Source organism: Doryrhamphus excisus, chromosome 4, assembly GCF_030265055.1.
Source record: "Doryrhamphus excisus isolate RoL2022-K1 chromosome 4, RoL_Dexc_1.0, whole genome shotgun sequence".
Classification (NCBI taxonomy): Eukaryota; Metazoa; Chordata; class Actinopteri; order Syngnathiformes; family Syngnathidae; genus Doryrhamphus; species Doryrhamphus excisus.
In genome coordinates, this window is record NC_080469.1 from 1,956,978 (window position 1) to 1,974,784 (window position 17,807).

At 37.8% G+C, this 17,807-nt stretch overlaps 1 protein-coding gene across 1 annotated transcript; it reads left to right on the forward strand.

Annotated features, from left to right (window-relative positions):
- Positions 1-650: 650 nt before the first annotated feature.
- sfrp1a (secreted frizzled-related protein 1a) lies at positions 651-17,222 on the forward strand. Its single transcript, XM_058070339.1, has 3 exons — positions 651-1,627; positions 8,929-9,009; positions 16,257-17,222. Exons 1-3 carry the CDS (start codon positions 1,135-1,137, stop codon positions 16,580-16,582), a joined length of 900 nt encoding a protein of 299 aa, XP_057926322.1. The 5' UTR covers positions 651-1,134; the 3' UTR covers positions 16,583-17,222.
- The last annotated feature ends 585 nt before the right edge of the window (positions 17,223-17,807 follow it).

Below are 17,807 nucleotides of genomic sequence, written 5' to 3' on the forward strand. Positions count from 1 at the left end.
TGAAACGTAAACAAGCCGATGCGGATATACTATAAGATGATCATATTTACTCAGCAGACCGCTCAGTCGAGGAAAAAAATAATAATAATAAACACTGAACAATCCCCTCCCGAACAAAACATGCTAATGTCCATATCGCCTTATTGGATCTTCACAACAATTTTTACAAAGTTTTTTTTTTCTAACTTTGAATTGAATCTGTTCTACTATTAGTATTTTTTGGTCAAAATATGTAATTTGGAGTCAAAGAGGAACAGCACCATTAACTTAGTGCCATTAAAATTATCAAAAATTAGCTATACTAGCAACACAACAGTTCCTCCTTTTCCCGCCATCAACATTGGGGTGCATTCACAAACAGCGTAATATCAAAATAGCTCAGCTACACTAACTTCATTTTGTGGATTGTATTTAATATTGGTGTATTTATTACTTAATTGTCATTTTACTTATATTCACTTATAAGTATTTAAATTACTGTTACGAAATGACATGTTTTTTTAAGTACTAGTTCATCAACGTTTCAAAATATAAACGGTACACAACCTTAACTATATCTACTGTATGAGACACCATTCATTTACAATTCTGAGATCTATTTAAGCATTTCTATTGGGGATTTTGGTTTAATTGTAGTTTTACTTATATTGACTTATAAGTATTTAAATTACTGTTACGAAATGACGTGTTTTTTGAAGTACCAGTTCAACAACGTTTCAAAATATAAACGGTACCCAACCTTAACTCTATCTACTGTATGAGACACCATCCATTTACAATTGTGAGATCTATTTAAGCATTTCTACTGGCACATTTTGGTTTGACAAAGGAACTCCGCAGCAGGGGAGTAAAATGAAGGGTAGGAAAGCCTCCCGGGGAGTTTTTACACTCTGGGCAATTAAGCTCTTTGACTGACAGCACAGTGCCAAAAGGCTGAGAGGCGCGCTCTGATTGGCTGATCCGTACTTTACAACCTCTTCTTTTGCTCTTGTGTCCACCACTTGAGGGCCAGACTCCCCGGAGAAGCACGACGCGTAGGGGAATCTTACCTCAACTTTCATTGCATTTCTTCATGAAGTAAGGCGCCCCTGGAGTTTCCACACCGCTTCCAAGAAGTTCAAATAAGCGTTTAGGATGATCCGCTTCGCTGTGACAGTGGCGTTCCTGGCAGTCTGCAGAGCGTCCGAGTACGAGTATCTGAGCTGGAAGTCGGACTCGTACAACGGAGGGCGCAGCTACGGCAAGCCCCCACAGTGCGTGGACATCCCGGATGACCTGCGGCTGTGCCACAATGTAGGCTACGGCCAGATGTTGTTACCCAATCTGTTGGAGCATGAAACCATGGCGGAGGTGAAGCAGCAAGCTAGCAGCTGGGTGCCCCTGGTGCATAAGAACTGTCACCCGGGCACGCAAGTCTTCCTCTGCTCGCTCTTTGCGCCGGTCTGCTTGGAGCGACCCATCTACCCTTGCAGATGGCTGTGCGAAGCCGTGCGAGACGGCTGCACCCCCATCATGGAGGCGTTTGGCTTCCCCTGGCCGGAGATGCTCACCTGCGACAAGTATCCCCAAGACGACGTGTGCATCGCCATGTCTCAACTTAATGCCACCGAGGCCACCAAACAGACAGGTAAGCTCCATTTTCACTAAAAGAGCCCACAATCACACCTTCATTTTGTTGCTTTCCAATGTTTTGTTATTTAAATCACCACAATGCATCCAAACAAATCCTAATGAGAGGTCATTCCAACCATGATCTTTCTTTATTCTTGATTTATTATTACAACAATCTTTAACAATATCAACCAACTATGAGTTAAAACCCACAAATTATAACAGAAAAGTTAACACTAAAAGCCATCAATTGAATGCACCATAGGATTGGGGAAGTTAGAGAATGAACAAGTCATGCCTGTTAACATTTACATCAGAATCAGAAAAGGGCTTATTGCCAGGTACAGTAAACCTAAACGGTAGCCTTCAAGTTATTTCCTGTAAACTTAAAAAGCCAAAAACTTACCACTTCCACACGGATAGGGAGGATAACTATTAACAGTTATTTAACCTTTAACATGAACATTAATCAAACGTAATAATTTTTTTCTGGGTACATGATACCATACAGCATCCATATCAAACTTGCGCGGGCCCGCACTAACATTAAACTTTCATATCAAGGCGGGGGCCTCAAACTAGTGTCCTGCGGGCCACATTTGGCCCACGGGCCGCATGTTTGAGACCCCGGATATAGAGCAAATCGATTTGGTTAGCGTACTTTTCGGTTTAACTCGACTACTCTGGAATGGATTCATGACGATTTACGCATATACCGGATATAAATCCGATATATGCGTAAAACGGACATTTTCCGGTATACGTATATAACGGATTTCGCTTATATCGGACAAAACCAGTGGGAACAATTGAATCCGATATATCCGAGGTTTACTGTATGATCAAACACATACTAGGAATTTGTTTTGGTATAGTAGGTGCATACACATCTATTAAAAAAGAGTGAAAATACAAAATATATAAAATAAACAGTATAAATATATGTACACAGTGTGTTGTTATTCCAGAAGTGCAGTCTGATTGTTTACAATTGCATTGTAAGTACAATTATACAGAATAATAAAGGAAATTAGGGATATTTTTCAGATAAAAGTAATAAATGAGAAATATGAGGATTTTTTTAAATAAGGGGAAATGATGGACGGGTGCTGGCATAAAGACCTTCCTCTATATTATGGTGTAATTGTGTTAATTTGCTGGTCTGCTTTTATTTTGAAGACTACAGCAACAGGATGTGTTACACCAATGTTGCCCGAGTGTTACTGACAGGACAGGAAGCTGAAGAGATTTGTTTATTTTTCATGAAAGTTAAAGTATGGGGAAAAAAAATACACAAAATTACTAAAACAATACGACAAAATATGGTTAAAATTGGACGCCTGGCAAGTATCGAAAGAGTCATTATTGCATGAGTAGAAATTGTACTGTGAGCACCGACTCCTAGCACGCATTAAAAGTCAAAGTAACTACCCTGCTGTAAAAACAGCCACCACTTTTGCCACCCTGTAAAATGTGACACCCGTGCAGATAAATTAGCTCGGGACTGTTTTTTCAGGGGTGAAGGCGTGTTTGCAAATGCAAATCCCAACACAAACAAAGGGAATACAACCTTTTGGGAAAGAACGTTCTGCTTTGGAATGCCTACCCACATCTACAATGGGTGTATTTTCCTCTTATGTGTATTAAAGAAGCTTTGACACCGGGGTTGCAACTAACAATTATTTCATAATCGATTAATCTGAATTGCTGTTTCAATTAATCGAGTAATCAATTAGGCCCTAAACAGACCCTGTTGTTGACATTGATGAGACGTTCTAGTAGATAAGATTACCTTCACGCGGCACAGAGTCAGGCATGCAATGTCCAGCATGATATATAGTGAAAAGAAATTCTCCTCTATTCCATGTGGAAGTGGTACATTTTTGCTGTCTATCCTTCTTTTTTTAATCCTTTTATCCTTCTTATCCTTTTTATCCTTCTTCACAGCTCAGTTTGAAAACCTTTTGTAGGTTTAGAACAAATAAATTAGAGGCTAACTAGTTAGCTTGGTACTAAATTATGTGTAAAGCGGCGGCTGTTTCTTGTGTCCCTGAAGTAATCTCGTAGTCTGCGGATTACAGTTGAGCAATGTGTATCAAACAAAGAATAATGAAAAAGTAAAGGTGAATATTGGGGTGTTATATCGTGTCTAGAGGGCTCTAATAATGGTAAAACTAATTTCTAGAAAGTAATAAAAAAGTTTTTTATTCTTAAGTACATAAATATTATATTTATTATTATTAATATGAAATCCTACTTTGCGGAAATTCACTTATCACGGTCAGGTCTGGAACCCATTAACCACAATACGTGAGGGATGACTGTAATGCATCAAAAAAATCGGGGTGTTTCACTCCATGCGAGGATATGGCAACCCCCCCCCCCCCCTCCATGATCTATCACTAATGGCTCTAAAGCTGCCCATTCTTCAAACCTGCAGAGGCTCATTGTATGCCGCTGACTCACACACCTCACATGGAATCAATGGAGAAGATGGACGGGGGTTCTGCTCTAAGCTTGAGGCACACTGAAAAATACCAGAGGGTAAAACAAGTAAATTTTGAGGGGAAAGTAGGTTTCTTGTCGGTTATGAGACATGGAAAATTGTGTTTGCCAACCTACTATGTTGCATCCGCACATATTTTATAGAGGAAAAACTCATCAAAACATTTATTACATGGCTTCATAGTCTAAATCAGTGTATCCCAATTACAGCATTGTAAGCTAGCTCAAATTAACTAGTTTTCTCGTGTTATAATGCACAGAAAAGGGAGAGAAATATATATTCATGTTTCACATCCGGATTGTGAATGATGGACAAAATTCCAAAAAGTGCAGTTCCCTTTAAGTTCATGATCATTTATATGAAGATTTTTTTTTCATTTTTCAACCCTTTGTATTGTGGACCCATAGAGCAGCTACACACAATAACCTGCACAGAAAGCTTTCTAGATCTTTCAGAATCTGCACCTATTCCTGTATTTCCTTGGATTTCCAAGTCCACCCCTGGCCCACCTACTCCCCTGTGATTGGTCCAACTCAGCTTGTACAGCTAACATCTTGTGCCGGGCATGCCCATATAAGGAAGTCCGGCTCACTGGCACTGTGTGCCATGGTGAGATAGAGTTAAAAAAAAAACAAAAAAAACCTCTGAAACCAAACATTCAAAGCCATTCCAAACTTCTTTGGTGAATACCTATGCATTTTATATTTAAATGTTTTTAATACAGTAAACCTCGGATATATCGGACTCGGATATATCGGAAATTCGCTCACAACGGACAGATAAAAAAGAACCGATTTTTCTGTAATGCATTTCCAATAAAAATTCATTGCATATATCGGATTTTTTATAACGGATTTCACCTATTTCGGACAAAATCTCCAGTCCCGTTCCAATGCATTTCCATGAAATTTCCCTCGCATATATCGGATGGCCGCATCGTGGCGCTCCGATTCGCCGAATGGTGACAGGCCGCTATACGACGTCATTTGCAGCGTTTGCAGCGTTGCCTGCGCGTCCAGGTACATTGGAAACATAGTCAAGGAAGTGCCTTTTCATAACGGATAAAATCCGATTTACGCATATACCGGATATAAATCCAATATATGCGTAAAACGGACATTTTCCGGTATACGCATATAACGGATTTCGCTTATATCGGACAAAACCAGTGGGAACAATTGAATCCGATATATCCGAGGTTTACTGTAATATGAGGCATATTTAGGGCTTAAACCTGGATTGTATTGCAAAAGAGAAGGGAAGGGTACTGGAGCGGAATATAATCTAATTCCAAACGTCACTCTTATTGAAAAAACTGATCTGAGGAGAAATGTTTATGGTTGTTACGTACAGATTATTGCCATCCGCTGGTGGTCTCGGAATGTAAACAATGACGATCTACTGTACATTATTGGTCGTAAATAAACGCTAATTTTCGAAACTATCGAGTGAAAGTGGATAATGATGTAATTATAGTGGTTGGGAATCATTGGTCCCAAGTCGGTTCTCCACCTGGGATGGGAATGTACAGCCATTTCATTCATTTTCACCAGAACATAGAGGTGGGGGGGGGGGGGGATTTCCATCATCACATCATCAACTCACTTTGACTTCTGTCTGAAGCTTAACGGCCCCACTTGGAGACTTTTTTTCACACAACACGCAAGCCATAAATGGGACGACTGTGGATCCTCCGGCAATTACACAGCGCTCACTGTATCTGAAGGGAGGACACGGGCCGAGTGTGTGTGTGTGTGTGTCGAGGGGGTGGGTGTTATTGACTGACACGTTGGTATGGATAGAGGGCTATTTTTCTTAAAAGAAAAAAGCCTCTCATTTCAAAGTTGATGGGGACCACACAGAAATCCTCACTCTGCGTACGTCACCTGTTATTTGTTTTCAGTTGTCGTACAAAGTACGATACAGTAGTACACTAATACACAAACACTTATAAATTAACTTAAATTAATGGAATGGATCGTCACAGTTTTCCTGCATGATCATTAGCGGAGGTGAACTAACAGCGCTTACCACTCCCCCGTTGCCGCATACAAGTCAGCGATAATTGATTTAAAAGGATAAACTGTCTCAAATAAGCCAAGGGGCAGTGAGAGACTGTAAACAGTGTGTGTTTTCACAAGCACTTTACACCCGGGTGTCACTTTGGCGAACTTTTGTTAAACACATGTAATGGACAACTGGTGCAGGAGAGTTAACTATTTGTTTACTCCCTTTTTACTCACCGGGATCGTGAAATGGAATGAGTTTAAAGTAGTTTAAAGCAATTCAAATTAAACACCTAGTCAGAAATTCTTCAATCTGAGTTATTAGTAAGTAGTCACATTTACATGGACCCAAATATTCCAATTCCATTCGGATTATTTGCTCAAATGGAAAAAATGTAACCTTTGTATACACCTCATTCCCAAAAAAAAGTGCAAATCCCAATGAATATATAATGGGATTCCCAGGTTGTGGAATATTCCTTTTCCCCAATCCGATTCAGGTATCTTGTACCCGCTCAAACGGAAAGTTGTCAGACTGCGTTCTTCTTCTTCTTCTGTTGTTTATTGGCGGTTGGCAAGCAGCTTTGGTGTGCATTAGCGCCATCTGCGGAACAGAATCTAAACCCTTCTATACGCCATTCACAAGTCCACTTTTATTCAAAAAGAAAATATATATCTATATAAAACATGTGCCGAGCTTCATTATAAAATATTAGCAAGATTTAATTTGATCTTCGTTATCTGCGTTCTTTCAGCGCATGCTTAGAAATGACGTAACACGCAGCTCGAGACGGTCTTCAGTTTTAAAAACGGAGGCGAGCAATCGGCACTGGACTGCTAAGGAAAGTTTGTTTTTGATTCAAACTAAATTCCAAGACCGGACGAAGGAAAAACTGGCAATACGGAGTTATTCCAACAAGTCAAAGAAAAACTCCAGGAAGTCGGTATCATGTGATGTTGGTGTTTACGTTTTACTGCGAATGCCCCATTGACTATTCTGGTTGATTATAGTGCCGCATGTAGACACGCCATTGGAATATTCCTTTTCCATGTATACTATTGCTTTCGGAAAGGTCATTCGGAAAGATTCCATTCGGAAAGAGAAAAACTGTTTTAATAGCAGGAATAGCTTAGATTCCAGCTGACAATAAACGTGGGAGACATTCCTCTGAGGTCAGTTCATGAGGGTGAACCCATCTTCAAAGACCAGTGTGTAATACGCTAGATATTATCTGAACATGAAGCCAAAAAAAAGGTGTGTTGAGATCGTGTAGATCATATCAATTGGATTCCAAGTCCAAATGTTTGAGTTACTGTTCCTTTTCAGAGTAATGTTCTCTGTTTTTTTTTTTAAAGGAACAAACCAAGAAAGAAACACATTAAAGTGATGTGGAACTATGTTATTTTAGATTTCATTTTTGGTAGCATTGCAATATGTTCCTTATTTTGCCAACGCTCTGTGTTTTCATTCTATCCGGCTTCACTCTATCTGATAGGGGTGGGCAAACTACGGCCCGGGGGCCACATCCGGCCCGCCAAGTGTTTCAATATGGCCCGTCTGTTTTTTCCAAAGTATTTCATTTAAACTCAACACATAACTTTTTGATGGTTGAGGTAGCTGCTTTATCAATTTCGTTATTTGATGTGGTCTGTTGTTTACAAAATACTCCTGGAAAAAGGAGCACAAGCACAATAATAGTAATAATAATAATAATAATAACAATAATAATAATGTTGTCAATAATGATAATAATACTACTATTATATTAATATTGTTGTTAATAATATTAATATAATAATGGTAGTAATATTATTATTAACAAAATAATAATAATAATATAATAACATTACTATAACTAATAATAATAATAATAATTCTAATAAAAATAACAATAATAATAATAATACATTTATAACACACTTTACACCAAATAAATGATTTCAAAGTGCACATATAGCAGATTGCATGACACTTTTACATGTAAAATATGTGTAAAAATATAGGTGTAAAAATGGACTGTTACGTGTAAAATACTACATAATCCCCCCCGTCAATTTTGTTAAATTAATGCGGCCCGCGAGTCAAAAAGTTTGCCCACCCCTGCTCTATCACATAAAAAAAAAATGCTGTTTTGTGGTTGCATACGAGCCATTATTAATCTAAAAATGTGCATAATTAATCAGAAATAGTTGTTCATTAATTGAATATGTGATTAATTCATTCAATCCCAGAAATTTTTCAAAAGCTGTCCCTCTCAGTACTGGCTATTTTTGTTGATTTTCACAGATTTTTTTAATGCACTTTCTAAGGGCAAACACTTGCTACCCACAGTAACATTTGGTGTTGGTTGGCTGTGTTGCCTGTGCAGCTACTGGCGATCTTGTGCAAGTTGAAGGTCGCATGGATTCCAATCGGTATCAGCAGATTCTTGCCAACAATGTTCAAGAATCAGTGACAAAGTTGAAGTTGCGCCGGGGGCTGGATACTTCCAACAAGACAATGACCCTAAACTGCTCAAATTCTACAAAGGAATTCATGCAGAGGAATAAGTACAACATTCCGAAATGGCCATCTCAGTTCTCAGACCTAAATATTATTGAAAGTTCATGCTCAGAAACCATCAAACCCGACTCAACTGGAGAAGAATGGTCAAAAATACCTTCAAACAGAATCCAGACGCTCATTGGAAGCTATAGGAAGCATTTATTTCTGCAAAATCACCCTGAATATGTTCCCTTGCAAATGTAATTGTTTTGCTGTGATGCATCGTGTATTATAAACGTCGTTCTACCTTTTCTCCACAGGTTACTCCCCCATCTGCCCTCCCTGTGACAACGAAATGAAAACAGATGCAATGCTCGAGCACATGTGTGCCAGCGAGTTTGGTAAGAACGATTGCTGCATGAGACTCACATTCTCAATATCTTTTAATATATTCACGCTTTTCTCATAGATTCTGATATACAGGGTATATCGTAAAAATACCCTTGACGTGTTTACATGAAAGAGGAAGTGCACTTTTTTGGGGAATTTTGCTCATCATTCAGAATCCTGATGTGAAACATTAACACATATTTTTTTTAGGTTTAGTTAAAAAACATCCAAAGCACAACAAACCAAACAAAATCAATACAAATAAAAATACATATGTATATATAAACGTACACAACCACAACCAGATTCCAACCTCATCCCAAAAAATATATATATTTCCTTGTCTACACAGAATTGTCCATCATTCACAATCCGGATATGAAACATGAACATATATTTCTCTCCCTTTTCTGTGCATTATAACACGAGAAAACTAGTTAATTTGAGCTAGCTTACAATGCTGTAATTGGGATACACCGATTTCGACCATTAAGCCGTGTAATAAATGGTTTTGCTGGGTTCGTGTTGATGAGATTTTTCTCTATAAAATCAATTAGTTGTTAGTCGTTTTTTCTATTTTCATTTTTTTTATGGGAGTCCTGAAGAATGGATCGACTCGTATGACTTTTTAGATTACACTTCCAAAGTCTGACTTCTGAGCCGTAGAGCGAATTTGTAGGTTTATCGCTAATTAGATTGCTCTGCAAATCAGGAAGCATTCTGTGAATAATCGGGAATAAAGACATGGATTTACACATTCATGTCATTAAGGGGTTTGTCTGGACAAATGAAATGAAAACCAGACCGAGCACAACATAAACAAACAATTGAGACGAGGACGTGGCATGGAAGCGTTTGATTTCACTCTTTGAAATCGCCTCTACAAACGTGGATGTTTTATTCACCAGCTGCACCAAAATATCTGGCAATCCGACATCCAGGTTCCCCGCTGAGCAAACACGCATATTAAAAACAGACTTTCTTCAGAGTCTCATCCAGGTTTAAAGTTACGTTTGTTTAATGTTTTGCCTTGTTGTTTAGACTGTGGTGATGAGTCTGGCTTTTCTGGCGTCTTGTGTCGTTTTCCAAGAGGATGATGGCGGAGTATGTCCTTGTTTCGAATTGTATGAAGACAGATTCTGCTTTTGGTTCCTTGATAAAAGTTGACATGTGAGGTTACACAAGATGGATTTTGCCTCAGAGACATGTGGATGAGGCGTTGCAGTCCTGGCATTGACGATTTGAACCACACGGAGCAGACCTCCGATGAATGAGTACAAAGTTATGAATAACAGTGTTACATTTTTCCAGTAACTAATTTTAATTACTACTTCCAACAATACAATGCACAGAAAGTGAAATGTGGCACGTTATTATGCACTCTAGGGCTGCAACTAACGATTATTTAACGAGTCATTTCTAAGCCACTTCCACAATGTCTATTTAAGAAATAAAACGCTTGATTATGTAAATAATTAAACCATTATCATGTATTATTATTTATTATCTCTTTAAACAAGCAAAAATATGTTTTTTTTTTCGATTACTGGATTAATCGACAAAATTTCATTAATCATGATTAATTAAGTGGAAACTGGTTAATTAATAATTTTAATCATTAAAATATCTGTTTCATTCGTTAATTCATTTTCTGCCGCTTATCCTCACAAGGGTTGCGGGGGTGCTGGAGCCTATCCCAGCTGTCTCGGGGCGAGAGGCGGGGTACACCCTGGACTGGTGGCCAGCCAATCACAGGGCACATACTATAGACAAACAACCATTCACACTCACATTCATACCTATGGACAATTTGGAGTCGTCAATTAACCTAGCATGTTTTTGGAATGTGGGAGGGTGGAATTGAATTGAATTGAATTGAATTGAATTGAATTGAATTGAATTGAATTGAATTGAATTTAATTTAATTTAATTTAATTTTATTTAATTTTATTTAATTTTATTTAATTTTATTTAATTTTATTTAATTTTATTTAATTTTATATTTGCTTTATTTAAATATTATTAAGATTTACTTTTAAAGTATATTTATACATATTAAGCAAAACACACATTTTTAAATGAGGTTTGGTGGCATTTTTTAGACTTAAAAAAATAAATTACATCAAAATTTATTTCTATTATTTAAAATAATATTTTTAATATTTTTAAAAAATATATTAATATTTTTATGATTGTGTTCTATTAGATCACCATATTGTTTTATGTGGCCTGTAAAAGCCTGTAAATAATGTACATAAAAAAGACATGTTTGTTTAATTATTTTTCCGTAATTTTATTTATTTATTTATTTTATTTTTTTCCGTAATTTTAAAATATTTTTAAGTGTATTATTATTATTTATATTTACTGGGTGAATATATTATATAAAACAAAGAGTAATGTAAATTACTTGCATGCAATGTGAGCTTCCTTTGTTGTTGTCAAACACAATTTTAATGGATTTAGTCAACATTTTAACTTATTTCAATATAAGTTTGTCGTAATAATACAGGTGATCATCATGAGGTAATTATACTATATAACATTACAGAAAAGAGGCAAAAATGTCCACGCTGATGCGTGTCAATATGGTGTTTTACCTTAGACACAAATATAATAGGTTTGCTTTCATGGACTGATGATACAATTTGTAATTAAAAACAATTAATTGAATACCAAAATACCTGATGTTTAATTGGATAATTGATTAATGGGCACTTAAAAATACACACACTTATTTTTTTTATGCCACTTGACAGCAGTGATGGTGAACAGTAGGTTTTTGGAAACCACATTTACAAGCTGAATTCAGTGACAGGCTTGTCTATTTCGTTATGAAAGTAAATGTTCTAAAGACTACTTGTTCTTTTCTGTAGAAAAAAAAATGGCACGGAGAAGCACGGTAAAGTTTCAGGAATGAATCACTGACTTTGTGCAGAAACCTTTATTAAATATCCACTTTCTGGCATTGTCCACTGAAAACCTTACTTACTGGAATTTGTTGAAAAGTCTGTTCTTATTTAGAGGTTCACGTTGAATTTTATCTCCTCGGTGCCTTTCGACCGCACATAAATACTTTCTGCTTAATGCGCGAGCACGATTCCATGCGGTTTGACCCCAGTAAAAGCGAACACACTAAGGCCCTGTGAACACGGAAACATTGTCAATGAATTTGCTCCTGTCTTTTTACCATTTCAGTTCTGCGTCCACACAGCGTTTGTTCGTTTTTTTGGAGGTGTTTTTTTTTAACCACCTCCTGGAGTGGATACATCTTGAAACAGTTTGTGGACAACAAATTTGCTACTTTTGTGAAACAATGTTGTGACTACCCTAGGACTCTGAACACGGGACATAAATTAGTGATATTATTTGGACTACTGGCAGCAATCTCCTGATATTTTACCCAAAACACGAAGTCGAAGTCAAATCAGTTTTTGATTGAAGGTGTTTGAGGAAAGATGGTAATACAGCAGAACCTTGGTTAGCATCATTCATTCATTCCAAAAAGTCCAAGTCTATCTGAAATTAACGTTCAACGAATCCGAAAATCATGTGAATCCAATTAATCCGTTCCAGAAAACTACAAATGCAGAAAATATTTCAAAATGCATATACAATGGAACCTTGGTTAACATCTGTCTTGGTTAGCGTTTCGGTTAACGTCAAAGATTTAGCTCAAACTTTTGCTGTGGTTTGTATATATTTTCCAGTTAGCATACAATATGGCGCATATCTTGTTTTGTATTGTTATTGTGTGAGTCCAACTGTGTTACTAATTTGTGTTTATCTCAAAATGTTCTGTTAACATCCTAGCTTCCTAAAAAAAAGTCAGGTCAACTGTCAAAAATGTTTAAACAAGACACATGTTTTTATCGTTTTATGCTTAAATGCATAAACAATATTTAATTCGAGAAACAACTTATTGTAAAACCGGAAGGTGTCAGTGTGGATCTCACTTTCAAATTGTGTTTTTGGGAATAGTCAAAAAAGTAACCATGAAAGTTAATTCATCCATTTCATTCAGTTTTTGTAAATAATTTCTATATATATTTCTATAAAAATGTGTTTCGTGTTAAGATACCTCATAACTGTGTTAGCAAGCAAATAACTACAGAGTCACCCGAGAGAGATTACTTCCTGTTTCCGTGTATTATTAAGCTGCTAACAAGAATGGTTTGTAGTAAAAATACAGAAAGAACTCAGTTGACACTGACACAGTGTATTTATAACACAAATAAATAATTGCTATATTGTACGCTAACTGGAAAATGTCCGCATAACGAGGAAAAATGTTGGCGTAAATGTCCATTTCGAATGAAAAACATACGCTAACCGAGGTTCCACTGTGCTTGCACTGAAGTCAGTTGATCGGAAAAATCATCTGCTTAATAATCCAAAACTCTGCAATGTCTCTGGGATCCTGATGAATCATCTTCTCTCCAACATAAATCCTATTTGCAGCACTCACCTCCGAACAGATTTACAACTTGTCCCGGTCCACACTTTGTTCCCACCATAATTTATCTCTCCACGCCGAAGGTTTTATGGAACATAATTGCCCCCCAAAACTCGCACCACCCGTCAATTAAACATCTCCTCTGCTTTGGACAGCTCACTTTGTTGTCATTGCCAAATGACCCTTTGCATTTGCTGATAAAGTCAACAACAGGGCAGTTCCGCACTGCAGGAGTGATCACTTAAGCCACTTAGATGGACGGTCTTGTTGTTCTTGTGAACGGGAGGGACAGCACACACCCTTCTGTTGGCTTTATGATCGCCTGTAGCATAAGGTCTTTGCCGTCCGAGCAGGGAAACAAACCCGTGTCCGGCAGCTGCAGGCGGTAATAACAGCAAGCCTCCAGTGATGTGATATCTGTTGGTTGTTTGTTCAATTTCATGCTGAAACTGAGCCAAAAAAATAGTATCAGTGAAGGATAAAGATATAAGCATGTCAAAATTGTGGACTTTATATCAGTGGTACATTGATTCTCAATTATTTTTTGGCATGGTCCTGTAGGCCACTGTCCGTCCATCTGTCCATCCATCAATCCATCCATCCATCAATCCATCCATCCATCAATGCATCCATCCATCCGTCCGTCAATCCATCCATCCATCAATCCATCCGTCAATCCATCCGTCCATCCATCAATCCATCCATCCATTTTCTTTGCGCTTATGCTCACTTGGTATGCTGGAGCCTACCATCAATCCATCCATCAATCCATCCATCCATCAATCCATCCATCAATCAATCCATCCATCCATCCATCCATCCATCAATCCATTCATCCATCCATCAATCCATCCATCCATCCATTTTCTTTGCGCTTATGCTCACTTGGTATGCTGGAGCCTACCATCAATCCATCCATCAATCCATCCATCCATCGGTCAATCCATCCATCAATCCATTCATCCATCCATCCATCCATCCATTCATCCATCCATCCATCAATCATCCATCCATCCATCCATCCATCCATCAGTCCATCCATCAATCCATCCGTCCGTCCATCAATCCATCCATCCAGCCATCCATCCATCCATCCATCAATCATCCATCCATCCATCAATCCATTCATCCATCAATCCATCCATCCGTCCATCAATCCATCCATCCATCCAGCCATCCATCCATCCATCCATCCATCCATCCATCAATCATCCATCCATCCATCAATCCATTCATCCATCAATCCATCGATCCGTCCATCCGTCCATCCATCCATCAATCCATCCATCCATCCATCAATCCATCCATACGTCCGTCCGTCCATCCATCCGTCCATTTTCTTTGCGCTTATCCTCCCTTGGTATGCTGGAGCCTATCCCAGCTGTCTTTGGGCGAAAGGCAGGGTACACCCCCGCGTCGGCTAATGTATACGTTCTAATGTTAGCATCAAGCTAGCGCAAACATATTTTGTTTATGTTTAATACAATAGAGAAAGGATTTGTACCCTACGTATGTACGTCATAAGTGACATGCTTTATTTCCGTACATTCAGTTTTATAGTACTTCAACTAAAGACTCTGAAATGGAACTCAACTAGAGAACTAGGCACTAAAAAAAAATCACTAAATAATGAACGGCCAATTGGTTAAAATTTTTAGGTTAATTTAAAACAAAAACTGAAATAATCAGAATGTGGTGGTCATGACTTTTATGCAGCGTGGGATCAATTTCTGATCAGTAACTGTTGTGAATGTCAGACATAAATTGTCATTTTGATTGATTTTATGTGGGTGCTGTTGAAACAGAAAAACAACAGAAACATTCAAAGTAAATTTGTGAGCAAAGTGTAAACAACTCAATCGGGTGCGTTGCTGTGCTAAACGAGCTTTTTATTCACTCAAGAGATTAAACCATCAAACTGCTGCAGCGCTAAGAAAGTTGAGATGTCAAAAGTATTAACAGGGCAAAGTATTTCTCAGGAAGAAGTTGTTCAAGACCTGGTTTTATGACTCGCTAATGAATGTTTTCATTTCACTGAACACTAAGACGTTGTATGGAGATTGTTTCAGGGACCTGAGACGGGATAAGAGTTCTAATCCCTACCATGTGCACTCTTAATACAGGGGCCTTTACTTTTTTAATATAATATTTGTATTAACGATGAAAGATGTGATACATGGTGAGTTGAGGGTTTAGGTCCTGCAACCAAAATTGACAGTTTTTATTGAACATACATACTTTACAATAATACTATTTTAAGTATATGTAAGCTTGTCACGATAACAAGTTTTGCTTTGTTTTATTTATTATTCAATAACATTCATTATGATCAAGATTATCATTGAAATATAATTGTGTCATGTCACATTTGAGCCACTCGATGGAACACAAGCGCAGCGCGACGCATACGATGCTAAATACCACTTTAAAAACTATTAATACTCACAGTGTTAAAAAAAATTACACACAGCAATACAATAGGCGAATAAAAACAGCCAAGACACTATCAACGTATAATGCAGAATATTAAACAACTATGTGAGCGCTAACCGTGTACTTTCCGGGTATTTACAAAAACAGTGTCGCAAAGTACTCTGGGAAACAGGAAGTCCTCCAAGCAATACTCGATTGTCTCGGTTTAAAAAAAAACGGGGTTCATATTTGAGCCGTGTAAAAAAATTTATTGCATGAATTTTTATGTCTGTAGTGGTTAATAGGAATGGGCGATACCGCAAGTTTTGCATGTACAGTATTCATGTAAATACATAATTTAACCGGAGTATATAATTTCTTTGCTCGCAGCATTCAAGACCAAGATCAAGGAGGTCAAGAGAGAGAACATGGACCGCAAGATCATCTTTCAGAAGAGGAAGAAGATTTTGAAAGCCGGCGGCCTGAAAAAGAAGGACACGAAGAAGCTGGTCATGTACTTGAAGAACGGCGCAGACTGCCCCTGCCAGCAACTGGACAACCTGGGGAACCAGTACCTCATCATGGGCCGTAAAGTGGACAAACAGTTCCTTCTCACGGGCATCCACAAGTGGGACAAATCCAGCAAAGAGTTCAAAAAGGCCGTCAAGAAACTGAAGACCCACAAGTGCCCTGCTTTTGAGAACGTCTTCAAATAAGATGACCTCTGTTTTTTTTTTTTTTTTTTGGTCATGTCTTCTCCTGCATATGAACTTGCACAAGCATTAAACTCCGATACTTTGTTTTTTTTTTTTTATGTCTTGTTTATACCTATACATTTTTATGTTTACAGATATAATTTTAAGCGTCCCTTTTACAATTAATGAATGTTTGATGACAAATTGAAAAGTTACAGTAAGATGACTTGTTTTCCAACTTCCATAACATACAGTATACAGTATTTAGATACTATCACACTTAAATAGTACATTTCAGCTCATTTTGCTTGCAACCGCCGCTGCTTACTTGTATTGCTATTCACATACAGTACATATAATTAAAAATACACCAAGTGCTCAAAAGGTTTTAAGTGACCAGAATATTGCTTATATGGTACTACAATTCATACACAACTGTATAATGATTAGTCTGTAATACATACATTAACAATATGTACTGTATTCATACAAATGGTCCAAAAAATTGTCCTTTGATTTTGCATTTGTGTTAATCGTTTTGATGTTAAGTTGAACACACGTAATTCGCCGTGTTTTCTCGCTGATGTTTTAATGCGATTTCGTGTCAGGATTTGAACGTGGGTTTCTGACTATTATGTGTACATACAAATTTTACATAAATATGGAAAACTTGTGTTGCGTTTTATTCAATTTTTTTTTACTGGTACTAGTGATGTTAATACATTGAAAAAATTACAGATTCATTCATTTTTTACTGCTTATCCTGACTCCTATCCCAGCAGTCTCATCAGGTAGTGAGAGGCGGCGTACACCCTGGACAGGTTGCCAGCCCACACTCACATTCATACCTATGGACAATTTGGAGTCGCTAATTAACCTAGCATGTTTTTGGAATGTGGGAGAAAACCCACGCATGCACGGGGAGAACATGCAAACTCCACACAGAGATGGCTGAGGGTGGAATTGAACCCTGGTCTCCTAGCTGTGAGGTCTACATGCTAGCCACTCTTCCACCGTGCAGCCCAATTTACATATTAATTTCATTCATTCATTCGTTCATTTTCTACCGCTTTTTCCTCACGAGGGTCGCGGGGGGTGCTGGAGCCTATCCCAGCTGTCTTCGGGGGAGAGGCGGGGTACACCCTGGACTGGTGGCCAGCCAGCCAATCACAGGGCACATATAGACAAACAACCATTCACACTCACATTCATACCTATGGACAATTTGGAGTGGCTAATTAACCTA

Bases quoted from the DNA above. Each gene is read 5' to 3' on its own strand.
- sfrp1a (XM_058070339.1), top strand. From the start codon at position 1,135: ATGATCCGCTTCGCTGTGACAGTGGCGTTCCTGGCAGTCTGCAGAGCG. The intron at 1,628-8,928 runs GTAAGCTCCATT...TTTTCTCCACAG, and splicing joins CGAGGCCACCAAACAGACAG to GTTACTCCCCCATCTGCCCT. The intron at 9,010-16,256 runs GTAAGAACGATT...CTTTGCTCGCAG, and splicing joins CATGTGTGCCAGCGAGTTTG to CATTCAAGACCAAGATCAAG.